This window comes from Ceratotherium simum, chromosome 1 (genome assembly GCF_057802395.1).
Source record: "Ceratotherium simum simum isolate JZ-2026a chromosome 1, ASM5780239v1, whole genome shotgun sequence".
NCBI lineage: Eukaryota > Metazoa > Chordata > Mammalia > Perissodactyla > Rhinocerotidae > Ceratotherium > Ceratotherium simum.
Window position 1 is genome coordinate 85,736,085 of NC_141900.1, and position 21,626 is coordinate 85,757,710.

General features: G+C 39.7%; 1 protein-coding gene across 1 annotated transcript in view; it reads left to right on the forward strand.

Moving 5' to 3' along the window:
* The window catches only part of STRIP2 (striatin interacting protein 2), a 44,143-nt gene extending 24,923 nt beyond the window's left edge, over positions 1-19,220 (forward strand). The window contains exons 17-21 of the mRNA XM_004418693.3: positions 1,749-1,849; positions 5,587-5,653; positions 13,219-13,323; positions 14,225-14,429; positions 16,760-19,220. Coding sequence (XP_004418750.1) covers positions 1,749-1,849; positions 5,587-5,653; positions 13,219-13,323; positions 14,225-14,429; positions 16,760-17,010 — 729 coding nt within the window. The 3' untranslated portion in view covers positions 17,011-19,220. The remainder of the gene's footprint in view (positions 1-1,748; positions 1,850-5,586; positions 5,654-13,218; positions 13,324-14,224; positions 14,430-16,759) is intronic.
* The last annotated feature ends 2,406 nt before the right edge of the window (positions 19,221-21,626 follow it).

Genomic DNA, 21,626 nt, shown 5'->3' on the forward strand with positions numbered 1-21,626 from the left:
TACTTATAATGTGCCTGGCACTCTGTTAAGTTCATGTGGGATCTCATTTAATTCTCTCAACCCTGCAAGGTAGGTCTTATTTTATCCCTGTTTTATAGCTGAGGAAACTGAGGCTAAGAAAGGTTAAGTACCTGCTTCCTAGGAAGGCATTGGTTGCCATGCTAACGAGTTTGGACTTGGTGCTGTGAGCATTTCCAAGATATAAGGGAAGATGGGGGCAGTGAAGAGATGGTCTCTGTGGTGAGACCATGGGGAGGAGAGCAAGGCTTCTCATTCCTGCACAGAGGCTCTGTCCCAGTTTCCTGCTAAGAAGTCAGAACCAAGCTTGCTGGTGGAAGAGCAGGTCCTTAGAGTGCAGGGAGGCCCCTGCACTGTCTGTGCCCATGGCAGGTTTGATTATACAACCAGGGTACTTTTTCACATTAGTTCATTCAGAGACATCTTTGGGTGTGTCCTGGGCACTCACACTTCTTCTGCCAGTGTTTGCTGAGCAGCAGCAGGGCTGGGAGGAGTAGGAGTGGGTGGGAGATAGTGTTCCTGGTAGAAAGAACAGAGACCTGTGGATGTGTGTTTCTGTCTGCTTCTCTTGGTGGGCAGTATGTGGATCAACAGCCAGACAGATGGGTGGCTTGATGGGCCGTGCTAGTGTGTGTCAGTGTCAGTGAATCCTGGCAAGACTACAGACACGTTTCAAACTGAAAAATGTTTTCCATCATCTGATAGTGGGTATGTATTGGCTCCTCTATCTGGGGCTTTGGAAAATACCCTGGGTCAGCTGCCAGCGAGAAAATATTTGAGCAGAAGAGAGAAATGGGCAGCACAAGCTGACTCCCCACCTCTAACCACACACCCAGGGGCAGAGGACAGCTTAGCTCACTGCCATGGCTACAGGAAGAGCTAAGGGATTTAAAACACCACAATTTTCTGCTTTTTCACCCCAGTTTCTGTACTGTCCCAGGAGTCTAGGTTCTGAATCTAGAGACAAACTGTGTCTGATGCTCCTCAGTGTATCAGGGGCAAAATTCAGGTGACACAACTCCATGACACTGCATCACTAGGTCTTTCTGGACACAAACCCCATCCAAATTCGAGAGAGCAAAATGAAGCCCCTATGTTCTGGTGTTTAGCCCATCAAAGAGATCTTGGACTCATTCTCAGTGCAGTATCTGTTGACTGCAGGGCTATTGTTGATTTATTCATTAAAATACTGTTATTCTAAGTATGAGAGATAATACAGTGAACCAGACAGACTCGCACTGGAGCCCACATTTCAGAGGTTTGTTTGGTTACTCTGTGCCATATCTATCCTGACTGAGTGATGCCAGCAGTTGCCGGGAGTAGGCTGCACCTGTTCTTCTATATCAATCACAGTTGAAACACTATGAGCCAGAGGTTTGGTATGGAAGACAACTCCCTCAGGGAGCCTTCCTTTCCTGTTGAGCTTAGGAACAAATCTCACAGCAATTCTTTCTATTTATCTGGAGTGGGATTTTCTTTCTGGCTTGTTTGTTTTGTGCTTTTGGTCAGGCACTTGCAACATACACACACTGCCCTTTGTCCCCCTCCATGTAGGATGGGCTGATGAAGATGATTCTCCTCACTTCCCAGACAGGAAGACTGATACCCCAAGTGGACAGTGTACATTCCTAGGAATGGATATTAATTTGTACTTGCCTCTCTTTTTTTCATACATACCTCCTGTTCTTCCCCAAATAAGCAGCCCTTTCTGCTTTGATCTTTTAATTCAGTTTGAATATGTATCACAACATTTGGTATTTGCCAACTGCATTCCATTGATCCTGAAGTTCTTCAATCAAAATATCTTGTCCTACATCACTGCCAAAAACAGGTATGGACTCTGGACAGGTTTATTTCAAAGGGCTATTTTGGGATGGTTGAGAAAATTACGTCATCTCCGAGCCTTTCAGTTCTCCTGGTGTCCCTAGTCCCTGCTATCTTAGAGCTGTCGCTGTTAAATTTAATTTCCTTGAAGTGGTAGCTGATGGGGTATATGGTTTTTGCGTCTTCACAGAGGTATTTGTATTTTAATAGTTTTGAAAACTGAAAAATGTCATGACTCAAATGAAACTGCAACGATGACATTTTCTTCATATGGCAGAAGGATCCAGAAGATGTTTTTTGTAAAACAGCTTGCTTGTCTGGCCAGCCCTGATCTTAGTAAAAATCATAAGTTGGATTAATTAGACTACTTTGTAAACTGTAAAGTGTTTACAGAATTTGTAACTGAAGGTAAATAATAGACCCTTACTTAGATAAATCAATTTGTAGTTTAAAAAAATACAGCATTTTAACATCCATTATTTCATTTAATCTCCTCAGCAGTGTGAAGAGGTATTACAACAGTTTTATTCTCATTTTACCAATTAGGAAACAGATTCAGAGAGGTTAATTGACTTACTCAAGATTAACATACTAGTGAGACCCTTTAAGCAAGCAGCAGAGGCAGGATCAAAACACAAATTGCTTTCTGATCACAGTTGCTCTGAATACAAATTGATTTCCACTCCTGCAGCCAAGTGGGGGCTTGAGGGGTTAGAGTCGATTCTTATTCCTTAGTTTGCTACTTCTATGAGAACTAGAAGCATGTTAATCAGAGTTTACCAGAAGCGCTTTACCAGAGGCAAAGTTCCTAAAGTAGAAGTAAGAAGGCTGATCTGATACTTGGGGTGACTGGAAAGGGGCTAGGAGATATTGCCTTACCAGTCTATCAGTACTGCCTGAAATTCTACCATGGAGAGACAGCCTACCTATTTGTAGTTTAAAGATTTATTTATTTATTTTCGCCCCAAAGCCCCAGTAGATAGTTGTATGTCATAGTTGCACAGCTTCCTAGTTGCCGTATGTGGGACACGGCCTCAGCGTGGCCGGAGAAGCGGTGCGTCGGTGTGCGCCCGGGATCCGAACCTGGGCCGCCAGCATCAGAGAGCACGCACTTAACCGCTAAGCCACAGGGCCGGCCCTATTTGTAGTTTAAAATACACACACACACACAAACTGAAGTTGTGGGACCTGGATTTCTGACCTCGATCTGCCATTTGTTAGTTATGTAATCTCAAGTAAGACACTTTATTTCTCTGAGCCACAGTATTTTCATCTTTAAAATGAGAATAATAGGGGCTGGCATGGTGGCGTAGTGGTTAAGTGCTCACGCTCTGCTTTGGCGGCCCAGGGTACGCAGGTTCGGATCCCGGGTGCACACCAACACACCACTTGTCAAGCCATGCTGTGGCGGCATCCCATATAAAGTAGAGAAAGATAGGCACGGATGTTAGCCCAGGGCCAATCTTCCTCAGCAAAAAAAGAGGAGGACTGGCATCAGATGTTAGCTCATGGCTAATCTTTCTCACACACACAAAAAATAATAAAATAAAATTAAAAAAAAAATAAAATGAGAATAATACCTCCTCTGACTCTATCATAGAGCTTTTGTAAGCATTAGTTAAGATAAACATATATGAGAATACTTTACATACTTTTCTTATTTGGAGGAAGCATTGGAGAATAGGTTTTTTCCTAACTACAGAGAGACTTGTGCCCCTTAAAAATGGCACTTAGGACATGCTAGTTGGGTTACCAGGGAAAATGAAAGTATGGGTCGGGCTGGGTAAGAACCCCAACTTCATGAAGACACCTGTGTGCATCAGTCAACCCTCTTCGTTATAAGTAACTGAAACCAGCTGGACCTGGCTCACACAGAATGGGGAATTTGTTAGAAGAAAATGGGAGGTATATCATCTTGAGGAACTTAGGACAGGAATGCAGCTCTGGGCCTCAGCGTTGGTTTGTAGTGTAGGGAGCCCAGGAAGCCCTCCACCTCCATCTGTGGACACTAAGTCTCTATACCTCTACTCCAGTTTCCTCTCACTGAAAAATAGCTTTGTCTGCTTCCCAGGCCACTTGGTGAAATATGCCCACATAAGCCCAATGCTACTTCAGAGACTGAATTGGCTCTCAATCCCTGTTCCACATTCACAGGGTCCACCCCTGGATCAATCAACTATGGCTGTAGGAGTGGGGTTCAGGAACTAAATGGTGTCCCCTGCACCCATGGATCTGTGGTGGGGGAGGAGGGGCAGACTATCCAATAGGTATCCAGTGGGTTCGATTTGGAGTTGGAAGAGTGCCATACTACACTGTAAGGTTGGCCTGGATAAGATCCTCTGTGCACCACCTGTAACCTTTACTGTTGGATGATCCCTGAGAACTTGGAGCACCCTCACCTCGTTATTGCACAGTGTCCTCATGGCTCTTACAGTCTAGATATTCTAAAAACTTGTAACTTTATTTTATGCCCCCTTTGTCTAGATTTCAGTTCACTAAGATTGGAACGATTCTGTCTTTGATTTCCCACCCCCGTTTCCTGGTCAGGAGCACCTACTTTGCCATAGGGCTTTGTCGGTGGGAGGTGGGTAAATAAGTGGATAAGCCAGCCAAGAATGTTCATCCTAATGGAGCAGTACAGAACTGGCAACCTGGAGAATCTAGTAGAGTCAGTTAAAATGATGAGCAACATTATAGGTAGATCCACTGCCCTCTCTTCTCCTACCCTGGTTCCTCTAGGTTATCTTTGTGGGTTTCATGGACAAAGGTAAACATTTCTAGCCAAATAGATGGTTACATTTTGCTTGGATAGAAGTTTTGACTTTCGAAATGTGGAGACAGATCCAAGGAATCCCATACTTCTCTTCATAGCCCCTGCTTTGCCAACATCCTCTATCCATTTCCAGCTGCACTAGTTCAGATAGATTGGTGTTTAAAACCTCATGGAATGTCGGAAACAGAAGGACCATTAGAGATTAGCTAGTCTAAATTTTGCATTGTACCAATGAAGAAGGGAGAAGAGGAAAGAAAGGAACTGTCATTTTGAGTGACTATGTGCCTGTCATGTGGTGCCTTATTTCCCCTACTGACTCATGCCTGCTTCCCTGGGCTCACTACAGAGCCTCCAGCTCCCTTGCAGTCCTCCACTGTCGGTTTTGGGGACAGACACTATTACCATTCTTAAGGTACTAGGCTGCCCCTGCTGCAGAAAGCTGCCTCTGTCTCAAGCTTCCCTTAGGAGTGGCTTCTGTGATCATCCCCAGAGCTCCTGGCTTTCAGAAACATCTGGTAAGAGACACAGCAGAGGTCTTCATTTCATCCTCACATCCAGATTGTTACTAAGTGGGATAAGTTTGGGTAGCATCTCTGGGAACGCAATTATGTTCACACATATACCCAAGCATACATTTAAATGCGGAAACACAAATGCACACAAGTTTACATATTCCTTTAAAGAAGGGAAGAGAAGGTGGCTTTACAGAGGCTCTCTTTCTGCTCTCTTTTGCATCTGTCACATGGGGGCCAGCCTGAAAGAACTCTGTTGGTTCCTCTCATGACTGTGAGGAGAGGAGACTGGAGCTGGAGTTGCCTGGCACCAGAACCCTCAGTTTCAGCTGGGGTCACTAAGCAATTTGGAAAATAGATGAAGTCTGCTGGAGAGAAATAGCTCCTCCCCTTTCAGATATAGCCATTTCTTGCCATTGCCCTTTACCTAAAGCCTGTCCTTGTCTCTGCATCTTGCAGCATCTCAGTCCTGGATTACCCTTGCTGTACCATCCAGGATTTGCCGGAGCTTACTACGGAGAGTCTGGTAAGCAGACGTGGATTTGGTAGCCTTTGAAATTGCCAGGTGGCAGAGGCTGGCATTTACTCTTCCATTTCTTCTCCAGCCCCATAATGCCCTGGTTTGGGAGTCGTAGATCACTAAAGGCATATTGGCAAGAGCACAGAGGCAGTAGAGGTTTAGAGCTGCTGACCCAGTTGAGAAAGATTTGGAAAAGCTGAGTATAGCATTTTGCAGAGAAGAGAAAGGGGTCAGTGAAAAACACTAAGGAGGAGAAAGAATTTTAGAAAGATAATGGGACTGAAATTGAATGTGAATATCTGTGCTAAATGGCAGGAGAATCTCTCCTGGTCTATCCCAAACAAATATCTGTCTTCTTTCTGCTGTGCTACAGGCTATTCACTTTTCATTTTTATATAGGTTATAAAACCCAGGAGTGTGTCCTTCAGAAAATACCTTGCCTAGGTCTCCCTGAGGCAAAAGTCAGTATAGCCACAGAAAGATGACCCAGAAAGTTCCTCTCCCTGGAAACAGGCTCTAGGCAAATCAGAAAGATCCCTCAGAGTTATTCTGAATTCCACAAAATTGACTGTTCAACAGCATGTTGAAGATCAAGTGTCTACCTCATCGTGTATTGCCACAGCTCTTTAGCTGTCCCTCAGTCCATATTCTCACCCTGTTGCATTGTAATCATTTATCCGTATCTGTTTCTCATCTGACTGAAAACTCCTTGAATGAAGCTTCAAAGAGATGGTATCATCTTCATTTTTATATCCTCAGAGTCTAGCACCATTTTTGGTATGTGGAAGGAGATTAATAAATGCTGAATGATCAGATATGGCACCCATGTGTGCCACCACCCTTTGTTCCCCAACTTTAATACCTGAAAAATGTTCTGTCAGAAAAGTATATTATGCAAAAACAGAATGATACTTTCTGTGGTACAAGTTTTATAGAACCATAGCGTTCTTGGCTGGAGGGGACCTGAGCCCCATTTGGCCCAACTCCCTATTTCAAAGATGAGAAACCTGAGGGCCCAGTGGATGAAGTGACTTGTCATGGTCCACTCCTCATAGATGACAGACTCTGTCATCTATGGTATAAGACCATGTCCTGAGATACCAAGTCTAGCACCCTTTTTAAAAAGCACCAGGGCAGAGTTTCCCTGTGTTATTTAGGTGTAGTCTCAGCAGCCAAGGAAGCTGGGAGCTTCTTATCTCTGCAGAGAGAAGTAATAAGTTGTCTAACCCTGTTTATGTACATGACGTTATTTAATCTTTAAAACAACTGTACGAGGTTGGTATTACTGTTTTATAGATGAAGTTAAATAACTGCCAAAACCTTCATCTGAAAGTAGCAGAGCCAGAGTGGAGACATGCATCCCTGCCATTCAGAGTTGGAATGAGCAATGCACTTTCTCACAGAAACCGTGGTACACAGCATTAAAATTCTACTATTAGTAGGGTTTTTCAAAACATAAAGTTAGCTTTTATGGCCTGAATCTATTTCTTGATACATCGTGTTCTCTTTTCTCAATTTCATATGTAGGAATTGATGGGAACTATGCTTTCATATCTTTTCCAATTGACTTTTTGGAATATCAGCATAAAATTATTTAAATAATTGTTATGTCTCTGAGAAGACTTTATTATCATCCAAGAGTGGGTAAAAGCATGTATCTATTCTTAATAAAAAACAAATTCATGCTAGGTATTCTTCTCCTTTCTGTGAAGCAATAGTGGCACCTGGTGGTTTCATTTGGTAACCACAGATTTTTTTTTTTTTTTTTTTTTGCTTGAACTTAAGATATAAATACTTCCCTGAGCCCAATCATGGGCTTAAGTAACTAGCAAGTTTACTCCACAAAGGTCCTCAGTATAATGGTTTGTTTATCTAAACTGATGGCTTGTACTCAGAAAAGACTAATGTTTATATGAGTAAAATTTATCTCTGTTTCAGGCTCAATGAATTTTATAAACACAGAAAATATACTGGTTTTTTAAGTGTATAGGATTTTCTTTAAATAACATTTAAAGTTTTCTTCCTTATTATAAAATTGATATATAGTATTGCAGGAAATCTTAGAAATACAGAAAAATATGGGGAGGAAAATAAAAATACCCTAATTATACTACCTACATATAACTACTGTTAATATTTTGCTGCAATTACCATATATATGTATATGTTTGTTCATATATATGTATATACACATACATATCATTTAAGAAAATAAGGACTTTATATATGTTTCAATTCACATAGTAAAATTTAAATTTTTACAATATGATTTTAAACATTCTTGAGAACATAATTTTTAATAGTTATAGATAATATTCCACAATTTAATTTTTTTTTAATGATTGTATTCTACTGTTGTTGGGCATTTATTTCAATTTTCTCTGTATAACTCCAACACAAACATCCTTGCACATGAATCTTTCTTTGACTTCACCTCTGATTATTCCCTTAAGATAGAGTCCTAGAAGTGGAATTACTTGGCTGAGGTAGTATTGATTCATATTTTCTCAGTTTTCTGAATTTGAACTGAATTCAACTTCTTTTGGAACTCTAGCTGCACATATAATGGACATGAAATAAAAACAAAGTTAATGGCACATTAATTTCTGAAGTCTTCCCATTTTGTCAAAATGTTTAACTCTACAATAGGCCATCCTTCCCCATGTACTGAGCAGTTTCCCCACCCACCTGGTGTAGGAAAGCTTACAACTTCTGGATCTCCAAATGTCTATATTCAAATTCAATCCATTAAACTAGGAAAAAATTAAAATTAAATTCCAAATGTAAGGGAAGGATGGTGAACTTATGATTGTGTGGAAGTTAGGTATGGTCTTTGGAAGGAAGTTGCTAGAGCAGGCAGTAGGTATGGCCTCGGCAAATATTGTAGAATGCTCAGCATCTGGGTGGTTGTTTAGAGCAGTGGTATGAAAAGTAGGGTGTGTAAGATGATGCTTTGAGGAATGGAATATATTAGATCTTTTATATGTACTAATATCATTTTTACTTTCTATAGGTTTATGTTAGAAAATACATAATGTTATTACAGCAATGCATTTATTTATTTTATTATTTTTTATTTATTTATTATTATTATTATTTTTTTTTGGTAAGGAAGATTGGCCCTGAGCTAACATATGTTGCCAATGTTCCTCTTTTTGCTTGAGGAAGATTGTCTCTAAGCTAACATCTATGCCAGCCTTCCTCTATTTTTTGTATATGGGATGCCGCCGCAGCATGGCTTGATGAGCGGTGCATAGGTCTGCGCCCGAGATCCGCACCAGTAAACCCTGGGCCACCGAAGCAGAGCATGTGAACTTAACCACGGTGCCACGGGGCCGTCCCCAACAATACATTTATAATTTATAAGTAAATATACATGTATTTGGGAGTATACAAAAAAATTATTTACTGAGAGATATGTGCAATAAAAAAAGTTTAGAAACCACTGCTTTAGAGTATGGTGAAATGGAAGTAAGGGATTGCAAAATTCCTCAAATTTGGGTTTGATTTATATTCAGACAGACCTATAAAAATATGTTCATATCACTTAAATTTATATCCTTGATCCTTTCATCTATCCTTATTAAATTTAATTTTTATAGCTTCCTAATCCAGATAGCCCAGAAGATTTTTGTTGTTATTATTTTGGTTTTTGTTTTCTTTTTGGAATATAATCATTATGTTCAAGTATTAAGGTCTCTAGCATTCCTTTCAGGAATTATTTAATCAATGATGTGTGACCTCTTAAATAAATATAATCTTCGTTCTGACGTTTACTATTACTATTTAAAACCAATAATGCCCTTAGCATTATTAGCATTATTGTTTCTCTATCCTAGATATAATGTGAACACGTCTTAAGGTATATATTCATTTTCCATGAGGTATTTATACAGAGGAAGGACCATGGATAAATGTTTTTTAGCATTTCATCAATTTTCCTGTTAGTCACCATTTCTGTAGTGGGTGCTAGAGGAGATTAGAATCTCTGGGGTGATTTTTCAAATTCACATGCCCATGTCCCTCCCCAGGCACAAGTAGTTTGCTAAATCTCCCCAGATGATTTTGAGATTTTCTTTTCTCCTTCTTCCTTACTCCTTCACTCCACTTGGGAATCACAACTGTCTTTTATGATATCTAAATCTAGGTCCTTAATCTAGCAGTAACTTAATTGTCAGAAATCCATATGATAAGGGAATTATTCTATAATGTGGTGGAAAAAGAAAATCCAAGCTAAAAACATGACCTCATTTTCAGTTGTGTGAACCATAATAAAGAAATGAATCAAAAGAATAATTTACCAAGAAATGGCTGTGAATTTTCAATCACTAAATACTAAAACCGAGCAAATGTTTTTGCAAATAAGTTCAAATAAATGCAGGGCTGAAATGGCATGGAAAATCTGAAGCCTCAAGCAAAGAAATAGACTAGTTTGTAGTATAGAAAAGGCAGACAGACCTGGCTTTGCCACTTCAGCTCTAAGTGATCTTGAGCAAGTTTTCTGTAAGCTGTAAGAGTTTCATCTATAGAAGGAAGAGAGATTGGACCATTAGATGAGCATCTGTTTTCCTTGGACTATAAAATTCCTCTAGATTCATTATAAAACAACCAAGTTAATAATAATTTTGATTTCTCAGTGAAGAGCTGGTTTTCAATCTGAAAATAATAATCATCACTTAGGGACTTTAATAGGCTATTGAGAAGGTTTGAGATGTATTAGATTTAACACTTAGCGAGGCTCTTTAAAGGCTCAGCCTGATCATAGGCTGACTGAACTCAATCAGATGCTCACCTATTTTTTGTTGTTATTATTTTTCCTGGAAACCGTTATCTTCTGCTTGTTTGAAATAAAAATTATAATAGGACATAAGAAAGAACTTCTCTACCATTAGGTCTTGAAGAAGCTGAGAAAACAGGGGATCAAACCAAATCTTCTCTCAGGAATCACCTTCTGTATCTAGGATTCCAGAAGTGCAACCAGAAGGTGAACAGTAAATAAACACAGAGTGTAAGAATTCAGTGAGTACTGGAGATCTAGGTTCAAGCCCTGGTTGGGGCACTTATCATGTGACCTTGGGCAAGCATCTTCCCCTCTCTGGCCTTAGGTTTTGCTTCTGTGGATGACAGAATTGGACTAGGACAGCTAAGTCTCTGCTAGTGCTCAGATTCTAACCAATCTGATTTCCTCATACAAAAGGAAGAAACACTGTTCTTTCTGCAGTCATCTGAGTTCATTATCCACATAATTGGCATAAGCCTGGATTTTTATTTGGCTTCACTCACTCAGCTGGGCTAAGGATGGATCTTACTGAATAGAACCCTTGTAGTGCCTTAGAGATGCTCTGAAAGGGTAGAATGTGTTCCTTGAATTGAATCTTTAGACCTAAAGTCTATGAAAACAAAAATTTGTGAGAGTGGAACATGGGCAAATGTTTTCTTTTTTAACTTTAGCTGGTAGAAAGTGAGTAAAGGTCTTGCTTTGGATAATGTGAAGTAATAGGAACGAGAATGTGGCCAAGTGCTGTTCACAAAATATATCTCCCCACAGAAGTTTACATCTTACTTAATATGCTGAGTCTTGCCAAAAAAAAAAAAAAAAGGAGAGAAAGAAGGTGACCTGCCTTAAAATGAACATAAGCAAAAAGAAAAAAATCCTCAAGTTTGGCAAATCTGAAAAGGCACCCATGGAGCTAAAGGCCTGCAGGGAAAATGATTATCTGTTGGTTTGGAAGAAGGCAGAAGGCTTGAGCAGGGCTCCATGTAGAGCCTGCTGCTGCAAGCAAAGGAGACAACAAGCCTGGGCTCGAGTATCCTGAGAGAGCCAGTGACTAGCATGTGTGCTTTCGGTGCCCTTTCCAGGCAGCATCTGGTGATGCAAGAAGTAGGGCTAGTTATAGTCATCGGGGAAGCATTATCAGAAAGAAAGGAGAGCAAGGCCCTGGGCAGATGAGACTGTCTTCAGGAGGGAACTGGGGCATCTTTCCTGGGACTCTTAAGACTGAGCTCTGAGGAAAAGTCAGCCAATATCAGCTTACTCTCACTCAAAACTTCACTTTTGAACCAACTGGAGAATGTCAAAGTAAATCACAAAAGTATTGAATGGTCAGAGCTAAATGGATCTTAGAGATTATCTAGTTTAACCTCTTAGAGGAAAAAGAAATGACTTGCCTAAGATCATACAGCTAGGGCTGAAGCCATAATCCAGGTGTCCTGATGCCTACTCCATTGTTTCTTCAACAAGGCCATGCCTCTACTCCTATATTATTCTTTGAGGTGCTAGAGAATGCAAGACTTTTTATGCTGCTACCATATTAGAAATCAGGATAAAAGAAGGTTACAGTGGAAATATTCTGACCTCTCCCATATGTTTGTTTCCCTTCTTTTAAAAAAATAAACATTTAAGTCTGTCTTCTCTTATAGCCACACAAGATGTAATGTCTATAGAACCTGATCTGTTTTGGGCAAGCCAAACTAGCTTATGGACTAGAGTGGAAACTCCTGTGGAAGTTTTCCTTAGAAGGAAACAAATGGTTCTACTAGGACTAGTGCTAAACACAATATTGAACATTTACTACAAGAAGGAAAACATTATTTCTAAATATATTTCTAAAGAGTTTCCCTGAAACTTTTTGACCCTGAGTCTTATTTGTTTCTTATGAGAGCCTAATACTCTCAAAAATCTTGGATGTTCATTCTACATTAGATGTATGCCTGTCTTGCTTGCTTCAAATTAATTTGAGAGAGGAGGGGATAATTTTCCATTCATTAGACAGCAGCTCACTTCTACACATCTCCTCCTCCTACATTCTCCTATCACATTGTAGACATGAGGAATTTCCAAGATGTTAGTTTGGCCACTATGCCTGCTCACTGATTTATATAGCTTCTGAAACCAGTATATATTTACAGGCCCCCAAATCCATAAAGACTCTTATTTTTGTCCGTGAAAGATGTTTCTGTGAATAGATATCTGTTTCTAACCTGACATCCATCTGTTATCTCTAGTTGGGTGTGTACAAGCTAAGAAACGTACAAGAGAGACATCTGGTTAAAATTAACTATCTGCTATTTTTCCTTCCATGCTGGAGAATTAAGCAGTTTCCTGCAGTATGGTTTGATAAAGGAGGGTGGGGGTTGGTTTAAAAAAATTCAACCATAATGAATATCAGATCCATCCAACAAAGTTTGAAATCACCATAAAAACTCCTAGCAGTTACAAACATAGCTTATGTAAGTGAAAAGTATAGGGGAGTAAAAGTCTGTCATCTCTTTTCTGATCCTAAAGCAGAAAGCTACACAAGAAAGCTTGCTTGGATGAAGTTCCTATGTTCATGTATCATCTTTCGAACTAGTACTTGCTCTAGGTACAGAGACTTCCAGGATTGGCAGCTGTGTTTTCACATGAGGGATATTGCATGCTTTGAGGCTTCAGTGTGTAAAGACTAGTATGGTGAAGGAGTAGCATTTCACATGGAAGGCCTCACCTAAACTGACCAACAGTGACATCCAGGCTTCTGTGGGAACAAAAATCTTGTAGGTGTTGAGATAACGACGGGCTTGCCTTTTTACAGGAAGCTGGAGACAACAATCAATTCTGTTGGAGGAACCTCTTTTCCTGCATCAACCTTCTGAGGCTGCTCAATAAACTGACCAAATGGAAGCATTCCAGAACCATGGTGAGTGGGGCTTCAGATCCTGAAGGTATCCATCTGACTGAATTATTTTAATCTTTAGTAAATATTTATGGACTTCCTGCTTTGTGAGCTCTATAGATAGACACTGAATGCTATATAAGATTTAGCACCTCCTAATTCTGGGTACTTATTCTATATGAGATAATTATTCACCAGTCCATTTCTTTTGAGGGAGCTGAATATGGACCCTCCCTCAAGGCAGCTCTGGTAGAGAAGTTAGCATTGTTATTTGGATTATAGTCACACATCCCAAATGATGCGAGTCTAAGATTATTCATTGCAGCATTGTTTGTAATCCTGAAAGACTGGAGACAATCTAAATGTTCTACTCATTAATACAAGACCAACTTGTTTAATAATTTATAGTACATCCTTATAATAGAATATTATACAACCATTAAAAAGAACGAGGCAGTTCTATACTGCTAAGGAGTAATTTTCAAGATACATTGTTAAATAAAAAGCAAGACATGGAACAATGTGACAGGATATGTAGTTGGCTATCATTTTTGTTAATAAAAGTAACTTATGCATACATAGAATTATCTCTAGAAGATACACAAGGAACTGGTAACAGTGGAAATGGGATGTGTGGCTGACAAAAATTTTTTTGCACTTTATATCATGCACTTTGAATATTAGAAATTTGAATTGAGAAATATAAATGGAGTGGTTCCTCTATGTTCTTGAAGACTAAATGAGAAAATTATTCACCAGTGAGATAATTATTCTAAGTAGAGCCTGGACCATAGATTCCCAAAACCTCCCCAGGGTATTCTGAGGCCAGCCAGGTTTGGCTTAATTTGTCTGTGAGTTGGAAGTTCTAAGAAACTTTAGATCCTTACCTGCCTCTCTTCACTCCCACCCCTCTGTAAATGGGCAGATGCTGGTGGTGTTTAAATCTGCTCCAATCTTAAAGCGGGCCCTCAAGGTGAAACAGGCGATGCTGCAACTTTATGTCCTGAAGCTGCTAAAAATACAGACCAAGTACCTGGGGCGCCAGTGGAGGAAAAGCAACATGAAAACCATGTCAGCCATTTACCAGAAAGTACGTCACCGCATGAATGACGACTGGGCTTATGGGAATGGTGAGTATTCTGAGAGCTCTTGACCTCTAGGAGTTGCCCAGGATTTAAACAAAACTAAACATTTATGTCTACTCTTTTGGTATGAATTGTTACATATTTTGGATGGGAAAATATGGGATTATAGTCAGGTGCTGATATGACAAACTTTAAGGCACTGCCCCAAATTCCAGCATGTACCCTGTCCTGTGTAAACTATGAAAATCCATTTTATATAACAAGTAAATTGAGGGGATAATTACCCCCTTTCCAAAATATTCCTTTAAATGACAGGTTTCTCCAAGAGATTTTAAAAATTAAAATAACCTTTTATTATTACAGAGCGGTTAGAAAATACAAGTAAGCCATCATTTTACTATATTACCATATTTACACCATATTTGTACCACCCAAAGCTTGCACTAACATCTTATTGTATATTCTTCTAGATCTTTTTCTCTACATATATATATATATATACACATTTTATTAAAAGGAAAGCAAATTGTACCTGCTATTTCATAATCTTCTCTTTTCAGTTTACATTATCTCCACCTTTGCATATCATTATGTTTTCATTTTATCTAAAAATCAAGTCCATATTCAGAATCTCCCAGTTGCCCAAAATGTTATTTAAAGCCATTTTTCCAAGTCATAATCCAACACAAGCCCACAAATTCAATCTGTTTGTTGTATTCTTTTATTCATTTTGAATCCAGCAGTTTTTTTTTTTTTTTCCCCTCCATAACTGACTAATTGAAGAACGAGGCCATTTGTCCTGCAGAATATCTGTCTTCTGGATTTGTCTGCTTGCTTCTTTGTGGTGTCATTTACCTTATTCCTCTATCTCTGGTATTATCTGAAAACTGAAAGTTAGATCTAAAGGTTTGATGAATTCAATTTAAAACTTTTTGGCTATAGTACAGTCTAGGTAATGTTGGGAACTGCATATTGCCTCACATCAGGAGACATTATAATATCTGGTTGCCCTACCAAGATGTTATAGATTGACCAGAGTTTGGAAGAATTTATTTTGGAGAGCTTTTTCATTGTATTGACATTTGTTGTAGTGGGATTTGACCATTATTTGCATAATTGTATTTAAGAGTTTTTGGTAAGATGACTAATGACTTGTCTTTGCTGGGATTTGAAACCTGCCTGAATTTTAGAGGATGCTACAGTAAAGAACTGAGAGAACTAAGGGAAGTATATGATTGGCAGATAACAAGCCAGGATGCAACTTCTACTATAAGACATGAAGCACAATTAACCACTTAAATTCCTGTAGTTTTTTTTTTTTTTTTTTTGGTGAGGAAGGTTAGCCCTGAGCTAACATCTGTTGCTAATTCTCCTCTTTTTGCTGAGGAAGATTGGTCCTGAGCTAACTAACATCTATGCCCATCTTCCTCCATCTGTGCCCTTCTTTCCATGCCTGCCACAGCATGGCTTGATAAGCGGTGTGTAGGTCCACACCCAGGATCCAAACCTGCGAACCCCAGGCCACCAAAGTGGAGCATGCAAACTTAACCACTATACCACCAGGCCAACCCAAATTCTTTTAGAATTTTAAAACATGAAAATGTTTTATCCTGCAAATGGCATGTCTGTTGTTGCCACCATCATGAACCCAAACCCAAACTGTACTTCCTTATGATAAACCGTTGAGTGTGGGACATAAGAGATCTGGGAAATATCAATTTCTAGCCCTGAAATAAGTGCCTAAGTGGGATAAGTAGAAGCAAAACAGATTATCTATTTTCTGTTTTTATCTTCATGGAAGTCTTCACCTCATAATCTCAATATAAGCTGACATACAGATTTACCACGTGCTGGGGGAGGTCTCAGGGAATCAGGAAAGTCTTCAATAACTGGCCCATTCTGATTCTCCTTGTTGTACCCCTTCCTGCCTCTTCCCATTCCTTGAGAGCTGGTGGTTCCATTCAAATGGGAAACTCCCATCCCCTAGGAAAGCTCAATAAAGGGAATTGAGTTGCCATTTTGGAAAATATAATACATATAACTAGTAAGAAAGTGAAATAATGAAAAGGAAGTACAATAAAAGAAGTCCACCTCCCTCAGGGCCACTTTTCCTTCTCAGTGGTAATCACTGTTACTATTTTCTAGACTGCCCCTCCAAAGATAGTCTCTGCATATACAAGCATATGTATGTGGGCATGTGTGTATTTTTTAAACCAGAGTGGCAGCATGTTATATACTTACTTTGTACATTGCTCTTTACAAAATAGGAAATTCTGAGCAGTTCCATTGTTGGTATCCCATAGACCATGTTCTGTGGTAAGAGAAGCAATGTCCTGAGTTGTATACATCTTTTTCTTCCTCTCTTCCCAACACAGACATTGATGCCAGGCCATGGGACTTCCAAGCAGAAGAATGCACCTTGAGGGCCAACATTGAGGCTTTTAACAGCCGCCGGTATGACAGACCCCAGGACTCTGAATTTTCACCTGTGGATAACTGCTTGCAGAGTGTGCTGGGGCAGAGGTTGGATCTGCCTGAGGATTTCCACTATTCATATGAGCTCTGGCTGGAGAGAGAGGTGTTTTCACAGCCCATCTGTTGGGAGGAGCTGCTCCAGAATCACTGACTGAGCTCTTGTCCACAAAGCAGCTGTTAGACGGGGGTTAGCTCCAATAAATGGTGCTCTGCCTACCCGCCCATTCGAACTTTGTTTCCAACTCTAGGAGTGCTTGCCCAGGGAAGAGCTGACCTAATCCAAGGACGTCCAGTGTAGTTCAGGGCCATCGTGGGGCCCCTTGGGCCTGGAGATGGTACAAGGCTGGGATCCTGAGTCACAACAAATTGATCAACTTGCCCTGGGGTCAGTTGGGTGCCCAGTTGGCCTTGGAAATCTCCTACTGGATCAGTCCTGGACAGGCTCTTTTGTGGAACCACTTCCTGCTTTAGTCTTGCCTAGAACCAGGCTAGCCTTTGCTTGCCCCAAGAGTGAGAATAAGTTTATTATGGCATTTGGCCCATGGCATTAATCATAGGTGATGGGAGGTGCAGGTTATAAAATAGGGAGAACATTTTCTTCTTGCACACCCTGGTTTCCTAGGACTTACCAGAGGTTTGGCAAAACCAACTTTGAAATTGTCTGTATTTTAAATTTAAAATTTTGACACACCTTTTTTCTAAAATCATTCTAAAATCTAAGATGATTTTAGAGCACCTGCACCTTCTTTCTGAAGGATGATGATTTACTATTACCTAAATACTGCATGTTATAGAAAGGTATGTTGTGTAAAGTATTTTTTTTTAATTCCCTAAGAGATCTATGTTCAACGTGAAAATTATTTCCCTGCATACCCTGTATAGGGCATGGAGTGCTCTGCCACTACCAATATGAAACAGTCAGGCCTCCTCTAAGGATGTTTCATGTTTTGCCGAAACAACTTCAGTCTTAAAATGACTGAGTACACTGCAGAAAATTATCTTTTTCATACAATTAATTTTTTAAATGACAAGTTAACTACAGGAGGTTTTATTTATTGAGATAGTGTGTCCATTTGTGCTCATGATCGATTTATTTTTTAATTGAATAGAACAGCAAGAGCATCACATCTTACCATTTTTCTTCTTCTACGTTGATTAATGATTTTTTTTCCTTTCTACTCCTAGCGGTTTCAAAGTGTCATGTGGAGATTTAGCAATACTTTTTGTACCTAAAAGTACTGCACATTTCTTTGAAAATATGAGTCGAAGTACCAACTTCTTTAAACATTTCTCTTTTACAGCAGAATCATATACTTCCCAACAGAAAATTTTTAGAAAAGTTTCTGATTCAATCAGGATCATTTGATTTCTCTTCTGTCCCTACAATTATATCATCTATATTTTCAAGCTTTTTTACTTTAAATGCCTCCCCACAATGTAGACACTACTGAATCTTTTTTATGATAGCACCAGGCCACTTTAATTGTGCCAGGAAGTCTAGTCAAAAATGGCTTATATACTCTTGTCAATGACAGTCTCATTTGGAAGTCATGATCGATTTACTAACGATATCGAAAGGCACTATAACAAAACTCTAAGTAAAGCTTGGATTTCACCTCTTTGTGCTTTTAGGGTAGCAGGATTTCTGTTTTTATGGAAAGGTCGTGAAGGATATAAGTATGTAATGGATGAAACTTCGCAAAATAATTTGTAAATTTTACTTGAACAGGACAGCAGTCCTCACTGCAATCAAAATAATTTACTGAGCATATCATCTATGAACCCTATTAATCTATGATTTTAATGTGATTTAAGTGAAAAGACAATTTTCAAGGAAAGAGCAATCATCAGCCTGTTTCTTTTAAAGCCATATAGTATTTAATTTGTGTCAAGAACAAATAAGTTGCCTTTTAAAAAATATGCACATGAATGCTTTCTGAAGCATATAAGTATGTTAAGCTTTAACATTTCATACTTTTTTTTACAAATCTTCTCTAAGGGAAGATTGATCCTCAGTGCATATGGAGAAACTAAGGCACCAAGGGTAAGTGATTAGTTTCAAATCACATCATTTTTTCACTGACTTGCTGGGACTAGCATTCAGGTATTGCCAGCCAGCCCCATATGTTAAGGTAACCGATTTGAATCTCTCAATTTGAGAATCCATGTGTGTGGTTAGGAATAAATTCAGATTACCCAAGCTCCAATGGTGATTACTGTTACTGCATAGAAGAACATTATTTGAGTGTTTATATTATAAAGTAAGGGATTTTTATTTGTGAATATTTCAGTAAAGTTTGTGTTGATTGTTGATAACACTTTATCTACCAAAGCACTTTAATAAAACGAAATTGAACTGGAGTTAGCAATTTGGTCTCTCAATTCTTCAACACAAGAGAATCTTTTTTTTTTTTTTTTTAAAGATTTTATTTATTTATTTATTTATTTTTCCCCCCAAAGCCCCAGTAGATAGCTGTATGTCATAGCTGCACATCCTTCCAGTTGCTGCATGTGGGACGCAGCCCCAGCATGGCCGGAGAAGCGGTGCGTCGGTGCGCGCCCGGGATCCGAACCCGGGTCGCCAGCAGTGGAGCGCGCTCACTTAACCGCCAAGCCACGGGGCTGGCCCAACACAAGAGAATCTTAAAAGACATATTAGATATAGAAAGGAAGAGTATAATTAAAAAGGATGAGTATATAAAATCTTGTATTGGTATTCCCGGGGGGTAGACAGCTGCAAAATCTCAGTGACCTATGGCAAACCTTCTTTCTTGTTTATGGGTCTGGGGATCAGCTGCAGCTCTGCTCTACTCAGGTTAACTAGATTTAGCTCTGCTGCACACGTCATCTTAATCTGCCACTAGGCTAATGGAATATTCCCTACCTGGGACATAACTGTTCTCATCATGAAGGGGCAGGAGCAAGAGACCAAACTATACCATTCAGCACATTTATTTTTTTTTATTTTTCATTTTTTATTTTTTTTGTGAGGAAGACCAGCCCTGAGCTAACATCCGATGCCAATCCTCCTCTTTTTTGCTGAGGAAAAGCGGCCCTGAGCTAACATCCGTACCCGTCTTCCTCTACTTTATATGGGACGCTGCCACAGCATGGCTTGACAAGCGGTGCATCAGTGCGTGCCCGGATCCGAACCTGCGAAACCCCGGTCCGCAAAGCAGAGCATGCGCACTTAACCGCTGCGCCACTGGGCTGGTCCCCATGCAGCACATTTAAAGCTCCTCTTGAACGTGACATAAGTCCAATTGCTCATATTCCACTGATGAAAAGCAATTCACATGGACAAGCCTAACATTGGGCCAGAGAAAACATGCTCTACCTACAGGGAGGCAGTTGCAACCAGACATATGGTTAGTGAGTTACAGCAGCTTCCCAGTGAGCTCTTGAGGTTGGTGGGACTTGCTTGGAGATTCTTGAGAATTTCAACAGCTTTCTGGAGCATTTAAAATCACCCATTTCAGTTTTTTATGCTGATATTTTCAGCTGTGGCTCTCTTGACCTTCCTTGTCCATTGTTCACCCAGCTCTTCCACCTAACGATAATCATTGTCATATCAAGACAATCCTATAAATGAGTGTTTTGATGGTTTCTGTCCCCCCCCCAAGTAGTTGTGGTGAGTTTGAATTCTTTCCTCTAGCGCTTCTTGAGATAACCCATATTTACAATAAAACTAGCTGAGATTAAGATGCAGCTGTGGGGGCTGGCCCGGTGGCACAAGTGGTTAAGTGCGCGCCCTCCACTGCGGTGGCCCGGGGTTCGCCAGTTCAGATCCCGGGCGCGCACCGATGCACCGCTTGGCAAGCCATGCTGTGGCGGCGTCCCATATAAAGTGGAGGAAGATGGACATGGATGTTAGCCCAGGGCCAGTCTTCCTCAGCAAAAAGAGGAGGATTGGCAGATGTTAGCTCAGGGCCAATCTTCCTCACAAAAAAATTAATAATAATTAAAGAAAAAAAAGATGCAGCTGTGGTTCTAGAACAAAAATGACACTGGTTCCTCATGACCTTGATCTCATGGATGCTACAATTGATGAGCTAAGTAACCACCTTAACATCCAGGCTAGGTTGAGTATGAGCTTTGCAACTTTTTTGGTACTCTGGGAAGCTAGGTACTAAGTGTGTGTTTAGGATACTTTGCAGAAGCTAAGAAAGTCCTGCCATTATCAGAGAAATACTGGGCATAGCCAATTAACATCTCGTCTACCTATAATTCCAGGCCAGATTTTTCAGTAATAGTGTGATAAGAGAATGTTTTCTGTAATAAAAGAATGTTTTACAAAATATAGAATTTAGCTATAAACATTTGTGAAATACCCAGTAGGTTCTATAGCAGCTAGTACTAGTCTTACATGTGTTTAATACTAGTAACCTTCTAATACATGTTTTATATGATAGTTTTCAACATAAGAAACATCAAAAATACATTTAAAGAGTAAATATGGCTATATCATGATTTTATTATCTATGCATTAAATATAACTACTGGGCATCCTTGTGCTTTCACATTTTCTGTCAAACAAAAAAAGAATATAGTGATAATGAAGAGAACAATTTACCTCACTTATAATCTCACCACTCACCACTGAGCTATTTATATGGTGGCAGTTTAACAATATAAGGAAATGTGTAATCTCTAAAATAGCATAGAACAAAGGGAGAGAGCAAAGCTCTGTCTATATTGCAAAGCATTGTAACAGCATGCGAATACTTTTGGAAATATTGGTATGGGTAATTGTGTTTTTGGAAAACA